This window comes from Aspergillus pseudotamarii (genome assembly GCF_009193445.1).
Source record: "Aspergillus pseudotamarii strain CBS 117625 unplaced genomic scaffold BDV38scaffold_33, whole genome shotgun sequence".
NCBI classification, from domain to species: Eukaryota; Fungi; Ascomycota; class Eurotiomycetes; order Eurotiales; family Aspergillaceae; genus Aspergillus; species Aspergillus pseudotamarii.
The window spans coordinates 81,747-101,503 of NW_022475047.1; the positions used below are offsets into that span (position 1 = coordinate 81,747).

At 49.5% G+C, this 19,757-nt stretch overlaps 7 protein-coding genes across 7 annotated transcripts; 4 read left to right on the forward strand and 3 right to left on the reverse strand.

The window, feature by feature from the left end:
• Position 1: 1 nt before the first annotated feature.
• On the forward strand, positions 2 to 1,249 carry BDV38DRAFT_109735 (uncharacterized protein). Its single transcript, XM_032050958.1, has 2 exons — positions 2 to 506; positions 883 to 1,249. Exons 1-2 carry the CDS (start codon positions 240 to 242, stop codon positions 1,087 to 1,089), a joined length of 474 nt encoding a protein of 157 aa, XP_031912621.1. The 5' UTR covers positions 2 to 239; the 3' UTR covers positions 1,090 to 1,249.
• BDV38DRAFT_249251 (uncharacterized protein) lies at positions 702 to 1,920 on the reverse strand (the record flags this gene model as incomplete). Its single annotated transcript, XM_032054817.1, has 1 exon — positions 702 to 1,920. A coding segment is annotated over exon 1 (496 nt), but the record flags the coding sequence as incomplete, so codon positions are not given.
• Positions 1,921 to 3,370: 1,450 nt separating this feature from the next.
• On the forward strand, positions 3,371 to 5,632 carry BDV38DRAFT_109743 (uncharacterized protein). Its single transcript, XM_032050959.1, has 2 exons — positions 3,371 to 3,391; positions 3,447 to 5,632. Exon 2 carries the CDS (start codon positions 3,662 to 3,664, stop codon positions 5,333 to 5,335), a length of 1,674 nt encoding a protein of 557 aa, XP_031912623.1. The 5' UTR covers positions 3,371 to 3,391; positions 3,447 to 3,661; the 3' UTR covers positions 5,336 to 5,632.
• Positions 5,633 to 5,683: 51 nt separating this feature from the next.
• BDV38DRAFT_109797 (PIG-F family protein) lies at positions 5,684 to 7,092 on the reverse strand. Its single transcript, XM_032050960.1, has 3 exons — positions 6,562 to 7,092; positions 6,095 to 6,381; positions 5,684 to 6,040 (listed from the first exon to the last, which is right to left on the reverse strand). Exons 1-3 carry the CDS (start codon positions 6,982 to 6,984, stop codon positions 5,857 to 5,859), a joined length of 894 nt encoding a protein of 297 aa, XP_031912624.1. The 5' UTR covers positions 6,985 to 7,092; the 3' UTR covers positions 5,684 to 5,856.
• Positions 7,093 to 7,100: 8 nt separating this feature from the next.
• Positions 7,101 to 11,057, reverse strand: BDV38DRAFT_249260 (putative Rho GTPase activator (Sac7)). Its single transcript, XM_032054818.1, has 3 exons — positions 10,294 to 11,057; positions 9,892 to 10,044; positions 7,101 to 9,839 (listed from the first exon to the last, which is right to left on the reverse strand). The coding sequence occupies exons 1-3, from the start codon at positions 10,451 to 10,453 to the stop codon at positions 7,609 to 7,611; spliced, it is 2,544 nt and encodes an 847-aa protein (XP_031912625.1). The 5' UTR covers positions 10,454 to 11,057; the 3' UTR covers positions 7,101 to 7,608.
• Positions 11,058 to 12,496: 1,439 nt separating this feature from the next.
• tim9 (protein transporter TIM9) lies at positions 12,497 to 13,657 on the forward strand. Its single transcript, XM_032054819.1, has 2 exons — positions 12,497 to 12,673; positions 12,807 to 13,657. The coding sequence occupies exons 1-2, from the start codon at positions 12,641 to 12,643 to the stop codon at positions 12,999 to 13,001; spliced, it is 228 nt and encodes a 75-aa protein (XP_031912626.1). The 5' UTR covers positions 12,497 to 12,640; the 3' UTR covers positions 13,002 to 13,657.
• A 437-nt stretch (positions 13,658 to 14,094) lies between these two features.
• Positions 14,095 to 15,920, forward strand: BDV38DRAFT_249270 (bifunctional alcohol dehydrogenase/S-(hydroxymethyl)glutathione dehydrogenase). The gene is made up of 6 exons (XM_032054820.1): positions 14,095 to 14,396; positions 14,465 to 14,479; positions 14,543 to 14,657; positions 14,708 to 14,843; positions 14,894 to 15,531; positions 15,588 to 15,920. Exons 1-6 carry the CDS (start codon positions 14,376 to 14,378, stop codon positions 15,803 to 15,805), a joined length of 1,143 nt encoding a protein of 380 aa, XP_031912627.1. The 5' UTR covers positions 14,095 to 14,375; the 3' UTR covers positions 15,806 to 15,920.
• The last annotated feature ends 3,837 nt before the right edge of the window (positions 15,921 to 19,757 follow it).

Consider the following 19,757-nt stretch of genomic DNA (forward strand, 5'->3'; position numbering starts at 1 on the left):
GGGGGGGGGTTCTAGTGTTTGTTTGGATGTAGCTGGGGAGCATATAAATAGAAGGTTGGTGGGCGTTTCAGGTGGGTTACTGATGGTGTCTGGGGTTGCTTGGGTTCGGGGATGTAGCTGGTTTAGGGTATGATCATTCTTTCTGAGCTGTTGTAGCTAAGGGGAGGGGGGGGTATGGAGTATGGGGTGTGGGTGTGGTGGATGTCGAATTGAGGTCGAGGTTCGGAGTTGTGTTGTACATGATAGATATTGCGCAGTGTCAACGTAAGTCTCAGCGGAGTATATATGCATGCTTGGTCCTGTACAACGACAGGGTAATACGACATTTTCCAACATTCTCAGATCGGACAGGGCGTCCAATCAGATCCCATCGATTTTCCCAGGATTATGCAGGTCTACCCGATCGCATTCTCGAAGAGCGAACGAGACGAGCGACGTCCTGGACGAGGCCTCAGGAATCGTGTCCTGGATGGACTGTGGAGCATAGCTGTAAGGGGGACCACTTGGTGCGTCTCAGCTTTTGGCGGGTTCCACTCTTACCATGCATGTCCAGCGCATCATTGCATAAGACTGTCACTGCAAGGCTCGTTTCGTGCATTCTGACGTCTGCGAAGTATTTTCTCTGTTTTCATCATTTTTGTTCCGGGGATTCTGTTGCCGGATGTTGCTCTCTGGTGAAACGCACATGTTTGGGAATGTTGGACAGAAAAAGTAAACATGAAAGGTGAAGCAAGGTGACACAAGGCGGCGATTCTTGATCTCTGACTGTTGTGTGCTATTTCAAGAACAAAGTGATCTGTAATCTGGACGACGTACTTTTTTGGGGGAGGAATGTGAGTAGTATCATTGAGAACAGAACCGTGCAACTGACATCATATGCAGGCTGAACTCGGCTCTCTCCCCCCTTTGTTGACCGGTCTGGATGGCACGACTGTGCTGCCTCTCCAATTGGTCCGTTTCGCGTTTCAGACTCACTATGAGGGGAAGGAGCCTGTTTTAGGCCTCCCATTTTTTCCAACCGTGAAAAAGTGGAGGATCCTGTGTACATTGTCCCCTCTATGTCACAAACGGTCGGTATCAGATCGTTAGTGGGGAGTGTTCGGATGCCCTGACCGAGACGCGATACCCGTCGTTGCGTATAGATTAAACCGGAGCAGATAGATTGCAGACCCAGAGGTTCGTCACGGACATCGTTCCTTGGACGACTTTCATCCTTGCTTCGGGGAATATGCGCTGTGTTTGTTGGCGCCCGTGTTGGGAAGAAAAAGTAGAAAACCAGTTGGAATAGCGGTGAAGCAAACTCTTCCGACCTCCGAAAGACTTGGTCAACTTATCACGGCGGAATGGTTTGATCTCGTGCTGGGGTCCTTCCGGGAGAGGGAATCGATGCATCATTGCATTGGCCGTATCAAGCTAGACTAACCGAACTATTTACTGGTGTACCGTGGAATCGTGTCCGTGCTGGGAGGCTTTGAATGAGTGGGGACGATAGCAAAAAGTTGGTTGCTTTTGCTTGTCGGTCGAGAGCGAATGATGTACACTGGAGGAGAGTTCCTGACAAGCGTTCCATGGTTGATGCTCGGCAACCGCACCTAAGTTTAGGACTGGGATCGTGTTGGAATGGGGCCAAACTGTATTCGAGGATCCTTCGTTTGGAGGGCCGAGGGGGAGGGATTGGGTTTGAGAAGAATAAATAAATCGAAGATGGGAGAAGAGAATCGAAGACTGGATGTCTCAGAGAATGGTTGTTGAATGTGTATTCCGTAGGGAGAAAATATGATGAGTATGTATGCACGGAGAGTACGGAGAAGTATACTATCGATGGGACTATGCAAATCATCTGAATGTCAAGGTTTTTGGCGATGTGCTTGCACATGACCCTCTGCCTTAGGCTCGTGTTTTTGCCCATGTGGCGCCATGTGGAATGTTACTTCATGTATGCCATCAACAATAAGTCTGGAATAGCGCCTGATCAATGCGACAAGCAAAGTCAATTGGACGCGAAGAATGGATGTGCTCAATCTATGGAAGTTTCGGTGCAGCAAGGCAGCAAGTGGAAAAATAAAAATAAAATAAAATAAAATGATCTGTCACTCCGGAGAAGCCGATCCATGGGTATATAGAGATCAACCATTCCTACATTCTATTAAAAAAAAAAAAAAAAACTATAAATACGAGTCAATATATGGTCATCTACAGATGTACATTCAAAGATATACAAGATAGACAAGATTGACAAGATTAACTCGCGAGACAATGAACTAAGATAGATTGATTATATCATATATACGGACATCCGGCAAGCATTTACTCCGTCTGAATAATTTGAAATTCTGTTAAATTAATTTATTTAAATTTTTCTATTTTTTCTTCTTTTTTTAATCTAAATTTTTACCCCTGAAAATTCTGGAACTCCTGAAACAAGAGCGAGTCCGTGCATCGTTTTTGTCGACGGCACGCCAAGTGGACTCTCCACTGTAATGCCGTCCATCTCGGAGCAATTGGGATCCATGATGCTCTCTCTTTCTCTTTCTCTTTTTCTCTTTCTTCGTTCTAGTCAATCTTAGGTTTCCTCGATGCGTTTATTCTCCTAGACCTAATCCGGTCACATTTCGTTTTCTTTTTTTTTTATTTTATTGTCTTATTATTATTATTATTATTATTATTATTATTATTATTATTATTTTTCTCTCGATTTTCCCCCTCTCCTTCATTCCCGTCGATTCCTTTTTCGAGTCTGCAGGAATCCATTAGTCTTCCCTGTTAGCCGGACGGTGTTGAGTTTGAACCTCTTTTAAGGCAACTATACAACTACTAACCTACTTCTACCATCATACTATTATTATTATTATTATTATTTTTTATTATTATTATTCCATTACTCTAATTTTCCTTTTCTTCTCCTTCCACACACACACACTCTCTCTTTCCCATTCCTACTCCTTCCTCCCCTCATTCTCTCCCTTCTCTTGGCCAAACGCAATGCATCAGAGCCCACTATCGTTCCCTCCATGCCGTCCCCTGTTTGATAAGCTTCAGTGATTCTCCCCTTCCCCGTCTCGTCCCCCATTGTGGCGGTAAATCCTCCGCGTGGTGAAGTTTATTTCCTCTGCCCCCTAAGACGACCCTGGTCCTCGTTTGTGAACTTAGTCTTGACTCTGCGCCTTGCTCTCTCCGGCTCTGATTGTTAGTTTCCTCTGGAGAGAAATGCCGGGTTGTTGGATGCGAACGCCATACCACCGTGCTACCAACCTAGTTGTTGTTCCCTTTCGGGTTTCTCTTTGTTGGTAAGTTTCTATAGTTGGTTCTACCGGTGGACCACGGCTGACGTTCGCGGGATCCTTTGGTCAGGTTCGGCAACCTATAGATGATGATTTTATCTCCTGTGAAGGTTAGCGCTTCGTAGTTTGCTTGCACTCCATTACGCTGACTCCCCGTGTCCATAGCCGTACCTGATATCGTCGAAATTTTGAGATACCCATACGTCGACCTTGCATTGAAGCCTTGCTATTCTATTTTGACTGTCGCTACCTCTGTCCGATAATCTACTGTCTACCTAGTGGTACACCGCTGCATCCACGCATTCTATGAACCCATCATCACCTTATATTCTTGCGATCGCCTCTCCCGGATAATACACTGTCATCAAAATTCCTTCAGCATGTCCCGCCCTAGTCTCAGTATTGGAAGTGACTCCCTGCGAAGTTGTCTAGCGCCTCGTGATCTATCATCGGACTCCGGGTCCGACATTTGTTACGATACAGCCCTGCCACCCATCACGTCCAAACAGTTGATTGTCAACTCTCGATCGTACCGCGGCTCCGATCCGTCCATTGTGGTAGGGAGCTTTCGTGGGAACCAAAAAGCTGCGGCCGCCCTCGGTTTCGCCCCAGACATGTCGAGCATGAACCGGGGACCCAACGCCCATCGCCGGACCGGAAGCACCTTGAAAACCGTCATGAGAAGAATATTCACCCGCAAAGCACGGGGCCAGGCAGACGGCTGCGAGGAGGCTGTTCCGGACTTTCGACTCAACCATCCTGGCGAATCGCGGCCGGAGAAGGATACCACGAATTACGCCGCGCTCTCGAATTCATTGAAATCGAAATACAGCAACCCGACCCGGGACGACCTGAAGGACCCGAAAGCTTTTGAAGATACATTGCTCAAGCTCGAAATGAGGCCAACCCGAACCCGCCGAGCCACGTTGCCGAGCTTGATCTTTTCGGACGACGACGAGTCTCGCGACGCCCTCGACGCCTTAATCCATTCCGACCCCGCGGGCAGTCGAAGTAAAAGCCCCCGCCTTGGTGATCATGATGAGCGACGGCGCGAGCTCCTACGCAGCAAACGACGCTCACGGAGCGCAACCGCTCTGCGGGGGTTGGCCAAAAACCACCGGATGTCTCCGATTCAATGGAGGCGACGGAGTATCGAGTCATACGTCACGTCAACCGCTTGTGGCGCAGCTTCCGACACGGATTTGGTGTCCCTCCGACCTGCGACACGGGGCACTGCAGTCAGTGCTCCTCAGACGGCTGTTGAGCCGTCAGTGGATGGAGTGGACCCCTTAGAAGACCCTGTGGGCGAGGAGAGCATACCCCCAAACGTGGGTACATTGGTCAGCGCCATGCAGCACGATGAGAGTATCTCATTGGAGCAGCGATTGACCACCTTGGAGGTGAAGCTGATTGACCTCGAATTTGCTATCGCTCGCATGCAGACCGAACGCAGTGAACCTTCTCCCACGGCGACGTCGGGAAGGAAACAATCACAGAATTCGACTGAGCACAAGCGCAAAAAGTCTACGACTCAATCCTCACCATCCGGGGGTGAAGCTACATCCAGTGTCGGAGCGGCGGGAGATCGGCCGTTGAGCACCGCTACCATCCGCCCCGGCACACAGCACCTTCATCGTTCCAAAACCTTACAAAGCCCCTCTTTAAGCTCCCTCAGTGACCATAATGCCGGCATCTCCGTCGAACAGTACAGCGCGTTGGTCATGCTCCTGCGGCGAGAACAAAACGCCCGCCGCAGCCTCGAACACGAGGTCTCCGGCCTCCGCTCGGATATCCAGCAGCTGCAACAGCTGGCCAGGAATTCCATGGGGCTCAAAACAATGTACCCAATCCCGAGCGCAGACTCGCAGGAGTTCCTGCGTCCAGACTCCAATACGATGGGGAGTTCACAGACTACCTCCGTCCGTCCGGAAGAGAAACTCGGTTCACCGTACGAGAGTGATTCGGATTACGATCGGTCGGACACGCCAAAGGAGGACCTATTTCGGCCGAGATGGCCGCCAAACCGCGGAGTAGAAATTGGCAATATGATCTGACCGAGCCGCGGGCTTGTGACCGGCGCTTAACCTCGGTTTTTATTATAACCATTTCCTACCAGCATGGAAGCTGTCTTCCTTGCGATTTAATCCTTGCAGTTGGCTATTGGCCATTCCCTCCACTACGCTTCTGCTTCTTATGTTTCCAGCTCACGACTATGTAATGATTGGTCATTCTGCTAGACTGTTCTCAGCAATGTTATCATCCTTGGATATTAGATAGCACCGGTTGCTCATAGATTTGAATATATATATAAATTCCAACTAGTTGAAGCATCATGCAACCTCATGCAATACAACATGCAATCATAAAATAAACTCACTTCTCTCTCCCCAAGAAAACCAAAGTAATAAATACTAATACGATATTAATACTGTCTCTTAAATAATTATAAATCTAAAATACAAACTACTACATACTTCCCCACCAACCGAATGAATATCTAAACCCAGTTTAAACCACCCATACCCATCAATCCCAGACCAATAATATATAAGAATATTAAAAAAAAAAGAAAAAATCAATCTACCTTCTTGGAATCCACAACATCACCCTCCTCCTCAATCTTCAACCTCTTCCCAAACAAAACAGTCCTCCCCAATCCAAACCCAACACTATACCCAATATAAGCCCCGATAACAATCGTAATCGGAAACGCCTGCCACGGCCGATCCCTACAAACGTAACAAATTAGCACATTCACCCTAACTCCGACACCGTTAAAAAAAAAAGGGAAAAGGGAAAAGAGGAGAACATACCAATCCAAAGGAATAGGCACAGCACCAAACCAAGCCCCGACACACGTTCCCAGCGCAGCACCCCAAACCGCATCGGCGGGTCGCTTGGCACCCCAGACCTCCTTCCAGATGGAACCGTCGACGCCGTGAACGTAGATGAGCGCCGTGGATGTCAATACGGCCATGTGTGCAGCGCAGAGGAGCGTCTCAGCGTGGTGGGTTGTAAGCGGGGCACCGAAGAGGATAAGGAGGATTGTGAGCACGGGGGTTGCGAGGAGGGTTGTTAGGGTTAGGGAGAGGATTGCTGGCTAGATACATTGGTTTTTTATTAGCTTTGTTAGTTTTCTTGGTGTGTTGGGCTTTGTGTGGGGTTCTGTGTAGAATATATTTTTGTATATATACTTATGGAGATGGAGAAGGGGGGGGCTTTATGAACAGGATAGGGGAGGAGGGTAAGGTATTGGGGCGGAGCGGCATTAAATACGTACAAGAAGTTTAGCAGAAAGATTCCCCGAGTCCGACTTTGGAGTATTCTTGCGCCGGAGACCGATTTTGCCTGGTTTAAGGATCACACCTGAGCCTGCGTTGGAAGTTGAGTTCGAGGTTGGATTGGCGCTGGTGGATTTGTTGTTGTTGTTGTCGTCGTCGTCCTTTGCGGACCCCGCGGGTGGCAGACAGGTCATGACGAAGGTTACCTGCAGCAGGGCTAGGAAGGGGAGATTGCTGAGCAGCTCAGCGACGGGGTCTGTGATGAGAGCATTGAAGCGGAGAGCGACCAGTGCGAGCAGGAGGACTGGGTGGATGAGAGCGTAGGTTTTTGAGATGTTGTTTGGTAGGATGTGGATTGGGGGAGCGGATTTGGGGGTTGCTGGACCCTGAGGTAGGGAGGGGGAGGGGGGTGTCGAGGACATTTTTGGTGTGATTCTTTGGATTTTGGTTGGGCTTGCGCCCGATTGCCTCGCGGGTTTGTCGTTGTGGGTGGTTTGAGGAGAAGTATGTACTGGTGGATGATGGATGGGCTCGGAGATGCGGATCGAGAGTTGTTCTTTAGTGCCTCAGGTGTCTTTGGTGGGTGCCGAGGTGAAGGGTGCCTGAGGTGTCTGTTTTCGGATGGTTTTCTTATTCCAATCAATTATGAGAAGTTTTTATCGGGTTGTTGTATTGACCATGTTGGATAATAAGTCATAATGACATTCAAGTCTAGATACGAAGCATCTATTCTTTACCTGCCCTTCAAATCCAAGCTCTATATATCCCATCCAGAGCTCACGCTAACCGTCCTATTCAACATGGCACCAAGCCAAAGAAGCAACATACATACATGAATCATGGCCCATCAAGCATCACCAAGAAATACGGGGTATGAAAAACAAAAGAAATACGAAACAACCCATCAATCATCACCCAAAATTCTCCGTCATATCCCTGCTCCAGTAGCAATCACGTGGTCAAGACATACCAAACATGACCAGGCACAGGCCCGGCGTGAAGATTCGAAACCGATTAAAGCCACGTTTTGTTAACACGATGGTACCCTAGTTCCCAAGGAACTGAGAGGTCTCAATGTCTCCCTTGTGGGATTCAAATGTTGGAAGAGTCGCCGCAGACCCCGTCTCCGCCACGCCGTTGTCCTTTTTCACCTCCAGCTCGACGGGTGCAACTGGGCTTTCCGGGGTGCGTGGTTCTTCCGGGATTGCCGGCGGCATACCTGACCCAGGAAGGGGGGAGACTGGCGTGCTCTGGATTTCCTTGAAGTCTCTCGTCACATCAATTGGCGCCGGCGGTGCAGGTCGCGTGTGATGGCTCTCCTTCGGGGCGGGGGAGAGTGTCTGACTGGAGGCAGATTTCTCTGCGTCTGAATGTACGGGAGGACTCCTTGTCCGATCCCTTTCGGTATCCATGACTCCGTCCCGAACCTGCGCAACCTTGGCCTTGAATTTGCCGAACAGGCTGCGCTTCTCCGGCTCGGACGAGTCCTTAACATTGTTGTTCACTTCGGCATCTAGGCTGAGCGGCTGAAATGAGTGTTCGCTGGCGAACTGCTGGAGATCGGACGGCGAGCTTTTGCTCGAGTGATGCCAGCTGCCAAACGAGCTTGTGCTGCGATCCGCGCCCGGGTTCGAAGCCAAGAGCGGCGGGGATCCTAGCCCGAGTCCGATTTGCTCATTACTCCGTTTTGACGATCGAGGAAACCTCCAGCTCCGCCGATGCTCTTTGCGGTCTGCGCGAGAGGTGTCGTCAGTGGGATCAGCATCCGAAAGATCGGTAAATGATGACCGCGAGTTCATCGACGGAGTGCGTGACCCATATGGCCTCAACGTCGTATCGGATGGGTGTCCCGCCTCGTTCGGAGCCGCTGGCTTCTCCGGTTTCCCATCTTGTGGGGCATTATCTTCTGTATTAGGGGCGTTCAGAGGTTTCGGGGTGTCTCCGCCAGCATCGGTAGGATCAGACGCCCTGGACGGTGGAATGCCAATTCCCGAGTCAGACGTGGCAGCTTGTAGGGACTGGGATGAACTCTGTGCACTGGCACTAGCGCTTCCTGGGATCCGTTTCTTCTTGAGCCGGTTGGGTTGCCGTGGCTCCTTCTCGCTGCCCGAAGGCGGCGACTTGCTGAAGAAACTGGATAACTTCCGCTCCTTTGTCGGCGTCACTGCGGCCCGCGGAGGCGAAGAGGGCACCGTCAAAGTATCCTGAGAAGGCTTTTCTGCGATGGGCGAGTGGGTGGCAGTGACCTGGGAAACCGGAATCGGACCGTGGGTAGATGTATGAACATACACGAGACCAGTGGTGGCAGTTCCCGCTCCTTGGGGTGCGGGCTGAGGTTTCGCGGGTTGGGGGTTCTGCTCAGGGCCAGGCGGTGCCCGGCTAGGTGACCGCGAGCGCTGGGTCGAAGTCCGTCCCGGAGCATTCCCACCAGTAGCCTCAGTCACTCGGCCGTATCTGGCTTGCGCAATGGCCGGCGACATTTTGGTGGGTAGAGTGTTGCTTCGGTGGACTCCCGCGCCGCCCATGGACGTGGGGGTTGCGGGGCTGGCATTGTTCGAATTGCGAGAGTTCTTGGACGACACCGAAACATTTCGGCGAAGACTGCCAAATTTCCGGAAGCTCTCTGCACCACCACTAGCACTCGAGACGGAGCGCCGCACTGTGGAATGGGAGGTGGGGCGCAGCATACCCCCTTCCACTTCCTTCACCGTCGCCTCGTCTGCAGCGGTCCCGTTCATGCCGAACAGGAAGTGATCCTGGTTTTCGATCAAAAATATCAACACATCCTGGCTCAGCTTGTATTCTTCCGGCGACATATCATGCTGCGGGTGAGAGAGCAGGCCGGGCTGAAAGATCGCAGAGAGGTTGGCCGATGTCATCCGATTCTGGTCAGACTTGGAAGCGAAGACCGCCAACAGATCGAGAATGTAGAGGAGCAGTTGCTTGTTCAATGGGGGCAACTCTCTGATCAGCTGCTGGTACGCGGCGACCGCCTTCGCATGGTCGAACTTCTCGCCTTCGCTTGTAGGCTCCCCACCCTGGACCTGTTTCTGATAAATGCGTAGTGGTTCACGGAAGCGCTCGTAGAATTCCAATGGAACGATCGGCTCGGGGAGTTGGTTCAGATACCGACGGAGGACGTTAGCAGCATCGTGTACGGTATAGCCCGTCCAATCCAAGCCCTTTCCATATCGCTCGGGAGAGTCGAAGATCTCCTGCAGATCCTTGATGCGCTTGGCGGATCCGTTGAGTCGAAATATGCCTTCGACATCCGTCGCTAACCCACAGATCAGCCAACTGACCGACACGTTCTCACCCGGAGTAGGTACCTTTTTCCTTGAGGAAGACCCCGCACTTCGCGACTACAATGGGGACGTAGCCGTAGATAAAGCTTTCGCCATTGTCGTTCGTCAGGGAAATAGCGACGTTGGCATATTTGATGCTGACATTGAGGGGGACGCCGAAGATACCCTGCGGTTTTTCTGCAGCAGGTCAGTGATGAGCTCCAGAAGACGGTGGCGGGCGACCCGGAAAAAAAAATATTAAAAATAAAAAAAGCGAGTCATCATGTATGATAGCTATCTTCATGAGAGATATTGTCGAGAGCCAAGACCAAATGCGACCCTCAGATTCGAAATTGGACAAGGTAAGGCATCCTCGCCCATCGCATCCTCGGCCTGCAGGCTCCTCCCCCCTTCAAGTAATGCCCCTCCCCACGCATACACACGTACCTTTTGGCTCCTCTTTCCTGGTATTTCTCTTGAACTGTCTCCACCACGAAGCCAAATCGCGTTTCGACGGTGGCGATGCGGCGATAAACCTAGGTTGGGTGGTGGTGGGAGGCAGCGATTGAAACGCCTCGGCGCCTTGAGATTTGCCCGTGACCATCATGGGACGCTGTGCGATGGAAAGGGGAGGCTAGCACAATGCGACAGAATTATATGGTCCAGACCGATGAACCGAGGGATCCGTCACCGCCCTTCGTGTTTGCGCAAAGAAATTCTGGGGCTGGGAGGGGAAATTTAACGGTCCCCAAAATAGCACGAGGAACTAGTCAGCGTGGCAGCGGGTGGTCAAGTGCCGCGCCGTCCGCAAGTAGGCACGGTGGGCCACGAGGATTGGGAAATCGTGCACGACCGAATGAGTCGGAAAGATAATTCTAAATAGGCGACACGCGAGATCATGAAATGTGGAAAGTAGAAGGATATAAAAAACATAAAAGGGGAACCCAGATACAAAGGGGGGTGGCCAGGTAAGAGAGGGAGGTTGTGCAAAGGAGACAAGAATGAGAGAGTGAGGGAGGGAGGGAGAGAGAGAGAGAGAGGGAGAGGGAGAGGGAGAGGGAGAGGGGATGAAGAAAGAAAGATGGGGAGATGACTTGAATGGACTTTCAATGAATGAATGGGGGGGGGGCAAAGAAGGGAAAACGGTAATTTGATGGATGATCGATCGGAGAACACACACAACTTTGGGGAAAAAGGGAGACTAGAACTCTTTGCCTCTGTTGGTGGGTTCAATCGAATAATATAATAGAATTCTTCTACTACTAATAATAATCCCAAACTCGGTTTTGGGGTTAGTATGCGGTGGTGGTTATTGGTATGGGGTACAACATATTGGCACGAATCTAATCGACAGTGTTCAACCGGGGCAAGTGTGTAGGGAAGTGTATCAGAAAAAATCAATAGCTCGAACGCTAAGAACCGCAGGCCCCAGAATCACAAGGGGAAGGGGGAAGAAAAAGAAAAGGAAAAGGAACAGAAAAGCGGTGGTGCTTCAGAAGTCGGTCTCTGGTAGGCTCACGGCCTCTTGAGGAGATGAGAATTTAATCCATCCGTCAGGCAGACCAGGAACCAGTCAGACCAAAATTTCATGTCAATCACTCGTTTTTAGAGAGGATGACCCAGACCCAAGGATCCAGAGTCCCTTCTGGACCCAACAAGGGTTCACTATAGCGTGGGATTATCTGAAACTAAAGGATTCCCTAACGGAACAGGTCGAGTTTAATAGGACTAGTCAGGGTAAGCGACGGTCCCGTGAGGAAGCCAGAGACGAAACTATACATACATCGTCTTATACACCTTTGCCTGGCAAGAAAGAATGGGAAAGCATTCAACACAAACAGTATAAAAGACCAAATGATGACCATGTGAAACTGTAGACGACTACGATTCGGCTGACAATGACGGTCGATCTATATTAAGAATGGATCTGAAGAAAATGCAACGTTGTGTCCAAAATAACTGCCGCACCATCAGCGTCCATGGTTAATTTGCCAACAGCAATCATCATCTTTCTCGTGTCATCCGAAATGCCAACCCGAAACAAAAGGGAAGAAGACGAACCACCCCCTCTCTCTGTTCTCTGACGAGTCAGGGATGATCAGAATCCGTGACAACGCCATGACCAATGAAGGCAGAAGAAGGGCGTTCAACGCCCCTGGTGTCCGTGGTGCCGGTATTTTGCCCACTGCCGATCCTCTGTTGGAGAGAGCCTCTCCAGGCTCTCCCTGTCAGTTGATTGCCCGAGTAATGAGTGTTGACCATCAGCCAACCGTGGTTCCCTTCATGCCACCGCACCTGGAGACCGTGTTCTGGTCCCCTGTGGGTAGTCTGTTCTTTTTTTACTTTGGTGATTGACAGTACCATTGCCGAATTGGGTTGGTCGACGTCGTCACGTTTCTGTGCTCCGAGGTTGGATGACTCAGCCAACACTGACTTATATAATCCATCACATGACTGTCACGAGATCCTAAGGTCAGGTGCAGCGGACGTCACATGAGGTCATGTGAGACCAGAGCCTGCGGTCTGTTCAGAGCTCCGAAGCTTCGACCGCTCAGAAGAATAAAAGAAGATTGTTATTTCTTATCACGCCATCAGATTCTCCATCACCTGTGTTTATTCAAACCATACATATCTAATATCATAATGGAAGGGTAAGTTTATGCTTGGTTTCCCTGGCGTCTGGATATTCTCGTTTTGTGTTTTCTGTCTCCGGGGCGGACCACCAACTGCTGGCTGATGCTAACTTACTATTGCTAGACTCAATGCCTCGGAACAGCGCGAGTTCGCCGCTCGCATGGAGAGGAAGCAGCTGAAGGAGTTCATGACCGTATGTGATACCCGGTCTCAATTCCACTTCGAACCTATGCTTGATTCGGAAAACACTCGACATTTTATCCCTCCCGACGCCTCCATGTCCCAACATCATCTAACTGAAATCCTTTTTTTTTTTTTTGATTTAGATGTACTCCAAGCTCGTCCAGCGCTGCTTCGATGACTGTGTCAACGACTTCACCACCAAGTCCCTGATCTCCCGCGAGGAGGGCTGCACCCTCCGCTGCGTGGACAAGTTCCTGAAGGGCTCTCAACGCTTGAACGAACGCTTCCAGGAGCAGAACGCCGCCATGATGCAGAGTGGTCAGATGCCCGGGCGGTAATGGATTGATTGAATGATCTGCTTGTTCTTCTGGGTTCGGCGGTTCGTGTACAAACTAGACTTTTTCGAATGATCCCCATTGATTGCATTTGGTCTGGGATCCGGCTATGATCTGGATCCGGAGGGCTTCCGCTTTGTTGAGTCCCGAGTACTCGATGAGCATCTATCCATGTTGCTGTTCAGCTTGTGCCCTGGGAAATGTACTGTACAATATAGTGATTATGGACGTGCAATGGACCCTTGATGGGTATGTTAAGGGATTTAATTGAAACCATCAGGTGTTGTTTTCATGCCAACGATTTGCTGTAGACACGAAACTAGCAACTAAGTGAATGGTACCTGCAAATTGGAACAAAAAAAAAAAAGGGAAAGGGTAAAAATCCAAGTAAACCAGCCATGCTCAATTGAATCCAGGCAATTCACCATAATACACCTTGTTCTCAACTCTTTACTCCGTAGTTACTCCGACAAGATATTGGTGATGGGAGCGGAGGAACGATGTTGCGAGGAATCCGGGTAGGACAAGGACAGCAGGTCGGCTAATGGAAACCATCACCCTTTTTGGGGGAGTGCAGTCGGTTGATCCACCGCAGGGATGAACCATTCAGAGCCGTACTTTTCCGCCCAGTCCCCATTCTTTTTCCGAGCGGAACGTCTCCTCAGCCGACGTTCTCCTGTCAGCGGCAGAGAGAAACTCCTTTGAATAAATTCATCAGATTAAAAGCACGGACCACGTGGAAAACATTACCCGATTGGGACCCCGTGCTCTCACTTCTTCCTCCCTTTCAGATCTACCGCTTCAGATCTTGGAGTAAATAGTATACCTAGATGGGAATGCCCATCGCTTTAAGGTCGCCGTATGCAGGTCATCCTGATAAGCATCAGGGGCCCTCGACTATCATTGGGGTTCTTTTTATCGTCGCAGGAACATGTTGGTTGAGTCCCAGATAAAATACCCGTGCTGGGCGTGAAGAACGATTGCATCATGAGCCCACTCCCCCAACACCATGCGGAGAGGATGAGGGGATTGTTAAAAAAAAAAAAAAAAAAAAAAAGGACGACGAAGAAGAAGCAATTCGTGAAACCAATGTTTTCGATATCTAGAGGAGTTGAGATGTAAGATCGCTCCAACGAATGTTCTCCCCTCATGGTCCAACATTTCCCCCACCCCCTCTCCCCTCATCGCCAAAAAAATAACCCCACCATGGGCACGCTCCCGTTTTAAGCAACTCATTCCCTACCCATTTCTTCACCTTCTGGTTCGTTCTTCCCTCCATCCATTTATTCTTTCCTTTCCTTCATCATCATCTCTGTTTGAATTCATCAATTTCTCTTCCTCCGTTCAGTCCTCGCATCCCCTTTAGATACCCTCAGCATGGCTGACACTGTTGGAAAGGTACTTACTAACCCCACCATCCCACTTTCCCTCTACTGTTATTCGCCGAGCTTAGCTAACTTCTCTAGACCATCACCTGCAAGGTAAAATACCCGACTTTATGACGCGAATTGTATTCCGTCGCAGGCCGACTAAACATCGTATAGGCCGCCGTTGCCTGGGAGGCCGGCAAGCCCCTCTCCATTGAGGACATCGAGGTCGCTCCCCCCAAGGCTCACGAAGTCCGCATTCAAGTTCACCACACTGGTGTCTGCCACACTGGTTCGTCGCTCCCGTTCCCTCGCTGCCCCAGGGGAAACTGACAATCGTAGACGCCTACACTCTCTCCGGAAAGGACCCCGAAGGTGCTTTCCCCGTCGTCCTCGGTCACGAGGGTGCCGGTATTGTCGAGTCTGTCGGCGAGGGCGTCACCTCCGTGAAGCCCGGCGACTATGTCATTGCGCTTTAGTACGCTCCCACCTGAGGGCCCTGTGTAGAGCACCGCTAACCTCCATCAGCACCCCCGAATGCCGTGAGTGCAAGTTCTGCAAGTCCGGCAAGACCAACCTGTGTGGCAAGATCCGTGCCACCCAGGGTAAGGGTGTGATGCCCGACGGTACCTCCCGTTTCAAGGCCCGCGGCAAGGACCTCCTCCACTTTATGGGTACCTCCACTTTCTCTCAGTACACCGTTGTCGCCGACATCTCTGTCGTCGCCGTGACTCCCAAGATCCCCACCGACCGCTCCTGCCTGCTCGGCTGCGGTATCACCACCGGTTACGGTGCCGCCGTCGTCACCGCCAAGGTCGAGGAGGGCTCGAACGTTGCCATCTTCGGTGCCGGCTGTGTCGGTCTCTCCGTCATCCAGGGTGCCGTCAAGAACAAGGCTGGCAAGATCATCGCCGTGGACGTCAACGACGGCAAGGAGGCCTGGGCCCGCAAGTTCGGCGCCACCGACTTCGTCAACCCCACCAAGCTCGAGGGCAAGACTATTCAGGAGAAGCTGATTGAGATGACCGACGGTGGGTGTGATTACACTTTCGACTGCACCGGTAACGTCGGCGTCATGCGTGCTGCCCTGGAGGCTTGCCACAAGGGTTGGGGTGAGAGTATCGTCATTGGTGTTGCTGCTGCTGGACAGGAGATCTCTACCAGACGTAAGTTTCCCATTTCTCCTTCGCATTATCTATTTCCTTGTACTCACGGGAACCAGCATTCCAACTCGTCACCGGTCGTGTATGGAAGGGTTGCGCCTTCGGTGGGATCAAGGGCCGTACCCAATTGCCCGGCCTGGTTGATGACTACCTGAGCGGCCAGCTCAAGGTTGATGAGTTCATCACCCACCGTGAGACTCTGGACAACATCAACACTGCCTTCGAGCAGATGCACCACGGTGACTGTGTCCGCTGCGTGGTGGACTGCCGGCAATAAATTATAATGAAAAGTGTTTGACCTGTATGCTTGCTTGATGATATCAATGGGATGAATTATGTATGATTGAAAGCTATAGTAAGCCAAGAATGATAGAGCAATTGCAACACAACCAAGAGAAGAGTCCAGTAACGTGTCACTCGGGGGGTCCGGACATAATATTTATATACGGACCTGTCGGTGTAGGCCCTCAAGGTCCCCAGGCGGGGTTGCTCTGACCTCATGAGCTAGTATGCTGCATAGGACCGTGCAGTTTTCGACAACTACTACCATAGCCGGATAATATTACTGGTACAGGGCAATTGACCGCGTATTGCATATCGGTTTCATATTATGGAAATAGAATTCCGATAGAGTTCAATAGATAACTAGATTGCAATGTGGCTAATACTAGCCGTTGTCTCATTTCAATCCAAGCCTTCACCTGATGGGACATGGCCCCTGACGCCTGAGACTAGGGAATATCCTTAGGACAATATCGACGCACTCTCTGTCTGACGATTGACCGTTGACGCCGGTCGGTCGAAGGGACAATGTAGAACGGTGAAGGAAAGCTTCAAAAAAAAATGGATCTATTGAACTAAGTCACATTCTCACTTACTAATGATCCATTGTACATACAAAATAAAAAAAAGGAAATGATAAACTACTGATCAAAAACCAAGCTATGTCGATATATAAACAGTCAGTTGCTTTGCATAGAATAGATGGGAAAATATATACATAACTCCGGCCTCCGAAGTTTAAGAGCGCAGCGCGGACATTCAACGGAAAATACAGCCTTTATTCTGGAGATATTATAGTATGGAACGCTTTATTCATCTTTCTTTACTTATTTATCTTCCATATGATAGACTTGATACGCGCTGCATCATATCTAAAGCATGGTTCTACATCAGGTGACTTGGTCATCGAGTAAAGTGACTAGATTTAACCAACTAGGTAACTATTTATGCCTCAGTAAAACCAGTAATTTGCTTCCTGTTCTTGAACCCCCAGGAAACCTGCCAAGTCAGCACAGCAATTGGAATCACCAACAGGAAAGTCCACACCAAGCCTGAAAGAACCGAGACGATGATAGAGAAGATCCAGAACACCAGGGCCATGATTCGAGCCCCAGACTCACCCACAGCCCCGAGTCCAATCATGTCAGTAGTTACAGATTGGATGACTTGCATCCAAGATAGCACAAGTGATAGGTTGGCAAACCCAAATATCAGAGGAGTAGCTATCCGTTGCAAATATGTCTGTATAAACCAGTATGGTGCTTTCAATGAAAAGAATGTGTAAGGGACTTAACCGATCTTCTATGCTAAATCTAACAACACTCAGTGTGTCCATGAATAATCTGCTACTTTTGCTGGTAATCCCGGTCAAGTGCACAAGAGAGGTCTTGCCACAGACCATTACAGACTGAACCAATTTGGATCTCGGCAAGGACACTAAAGCATAATTTTTGAAGAGCGTCGGGGGGTCATATAAAGATTATCCCCAGGGACCATGAGCACATGGCATATGGAACTTTTGCCGGCAGCGTGTCATGAGCTTTTGTAGGACTCTGGGTGGTCGCGGTTTCAAAGGCATATGATTGTCCACATACCACAGGTTCCGATTTCGGACCAACTCACTGATGGAAATAGTAGACCTAAGATATGTGACATATTTAGTCAGACCTATCGAAGATCAGGCCGGTGGATTGAGGTGGCAGAATTATGTCGAATAGCCTTGGATGTGAGAAAGCGGGTACTTGGATCAGATCACCCAGACACATGGGCTAACGCCAACTACCCGGGCATCTTGTGTGAGAGGCAGGGGAAATATAGACAACCAGTAGACAGGAGAGAGAGGATACCGGGGCCAGAACATCGAGACACAGTGTTAAGTGTCAGCAACCTCGGATTAGCCCTCTATGCGCAGGGGAAGTATAGGGAAGCAGAGGCGATGTATCGACAAGCACACTAAAAACGAGAGGAAAGGTCCTGGGGCTGGGACCGATTCGTTTTTGCTTTCCCCTGACAATTTCTTGCCATATTTCCCTATGAGGATGTGGGTGCTCGTGATATCCCAATGATTCGAAGGATCCTCAGCAGGGCCCGCAGATGCTGCTAACTTCTCGTTCTTCCGCTTTGCATAGGCAACATCTGTTGTCTTCATCAAGGCCTAGATGATCTTCTCCCCATTCTTCAGTAAGGTCCATCCTATCAATCAGGTCAGAGAGATCTGATCGTCGTTGCGTGCCTAAGAGACTTTGCGCAAATGATTCAAATTTCGGATAGGGAAGACCAGACGGACTTCAACCCACATCATAGATATTAAAATAAGCATCAATAAATGGATGGATTTGGAATCGAAGAGCGACACCGCACACTCTAAATCATGGAAAGGTATGGACTAGGCTCCCGGGTTGAACAAGTTCTGGCTCCCAGGTCCGATACACCTTGCCTTGCCATGGAGTCTTATAATCATGTATTCCTATACAAAATCCACTATATAGATGACACCTAACAGCAAATTCAAAGTATTTGGGCTGCTTGATCCAGTTTTCTGTGGTTACGCATATCTCCCAGTCCTAGACCCAGTTTATGATTTGGTAGGATGTCCCCTGGTAAGAATAGTAAAACTCCCTACCATCGAACGCGCCCGGCATTGAACCAGACCAATGCGCAAGCCCCTGTCATGCAGCACTGAATCCCTGCCTTCTCGAAGACACGAGTCACTTTCTGCATATCTCTTTCTGGGGCGATCTCCCCCGGGGAGCCCGAATTCGACGGACGACTCGAAGACAACCATTTGTGGCTTAGATTGACCTACCCTTTGAGGAGAGTAAATAACTGGGTATGGCGATGAGCTGCGGAAGTATAGGATCTTGACCAGTTCATGTACTAGTATTCTATGACCCCGCTCAGTGAGCAAAAGCGGCGCCAAGTTAGATCTAAAGTGGAAAGGAATAATAAATCAAGGTTGATTGCTGTAGAAATGATATTAAGCCAAATATTATTATAGGTTCGTGTGATGTGATTGATTTATATGAAAGTTGGGTAAGGTAGCAGGATTGGCATGCTTATAGACAGTTATCTTGTTGAGACTGTTTAACCTGATGATTGGAAACCGCTTCCTTCGATACCTTTTATTATTTATTTTTAATCCGTTTGGTGTGAAGATTTCCCATTTCTACTACTAATGTATAAATATGAAATCCTAAGCCCACCCACCAATCAGGGCGCAACAGGAGTCCCACGCTCGTAGGATTCTATAACATGCCAGTAACCTTGTGTACTAGAGTGACTAGTGGGTCACGCTGGTTGTATTGTACCAAAATTTGAAACTCAAAAGACTTCGACTTCCCGCTCTCATAGTGATCAATGCTAACGAGTTTGTCGCCTGCCTCGCTCAGGAGACCCTTACTCTTGCCTGCCCAAGAATCAACCATCCCTATCTCCACCTCGTCTTCGTCCTTATTGAGGCCCTTATTCTTGGGCTCTCCCTGTGTTTGAAACCAAAGAAACGTTGGTTGATCTCTCAAGCTCAGATAGTATGGGAAATGGTCTTCCCCAGCATTTTTCTTAAGGAGACTAGGAGTGAATCCAAGATACTGGTCAACTTCTTTAGGCTTGATAAGTATCATGTCACCATAGTGGATCTGTGTTTCTGGTTGTCAGCCAAATAATTGCCTGGACAAACATGCCATGTTCTAACCAAGCCATAATTGGAAAATGGAAGAGTACCGAGTACAAAAGAAAAAGGTATATAAGGAGAAACAGAACATTTCCAAAAGCACAGAGAGATAGGTTAGAATATTTTCCATTTCCAGTCGCTATCTCCTAACTCATATTTTCTTAAGCATTCCTGCACAGAAACAAGAAGAAAAAATGGCAGACCTTAAGAGTCGGGCAGTACCAACAAGCAGGTACTCCCTGAGAATTCGCTCTACGTAATATATATTGCTCGCAAA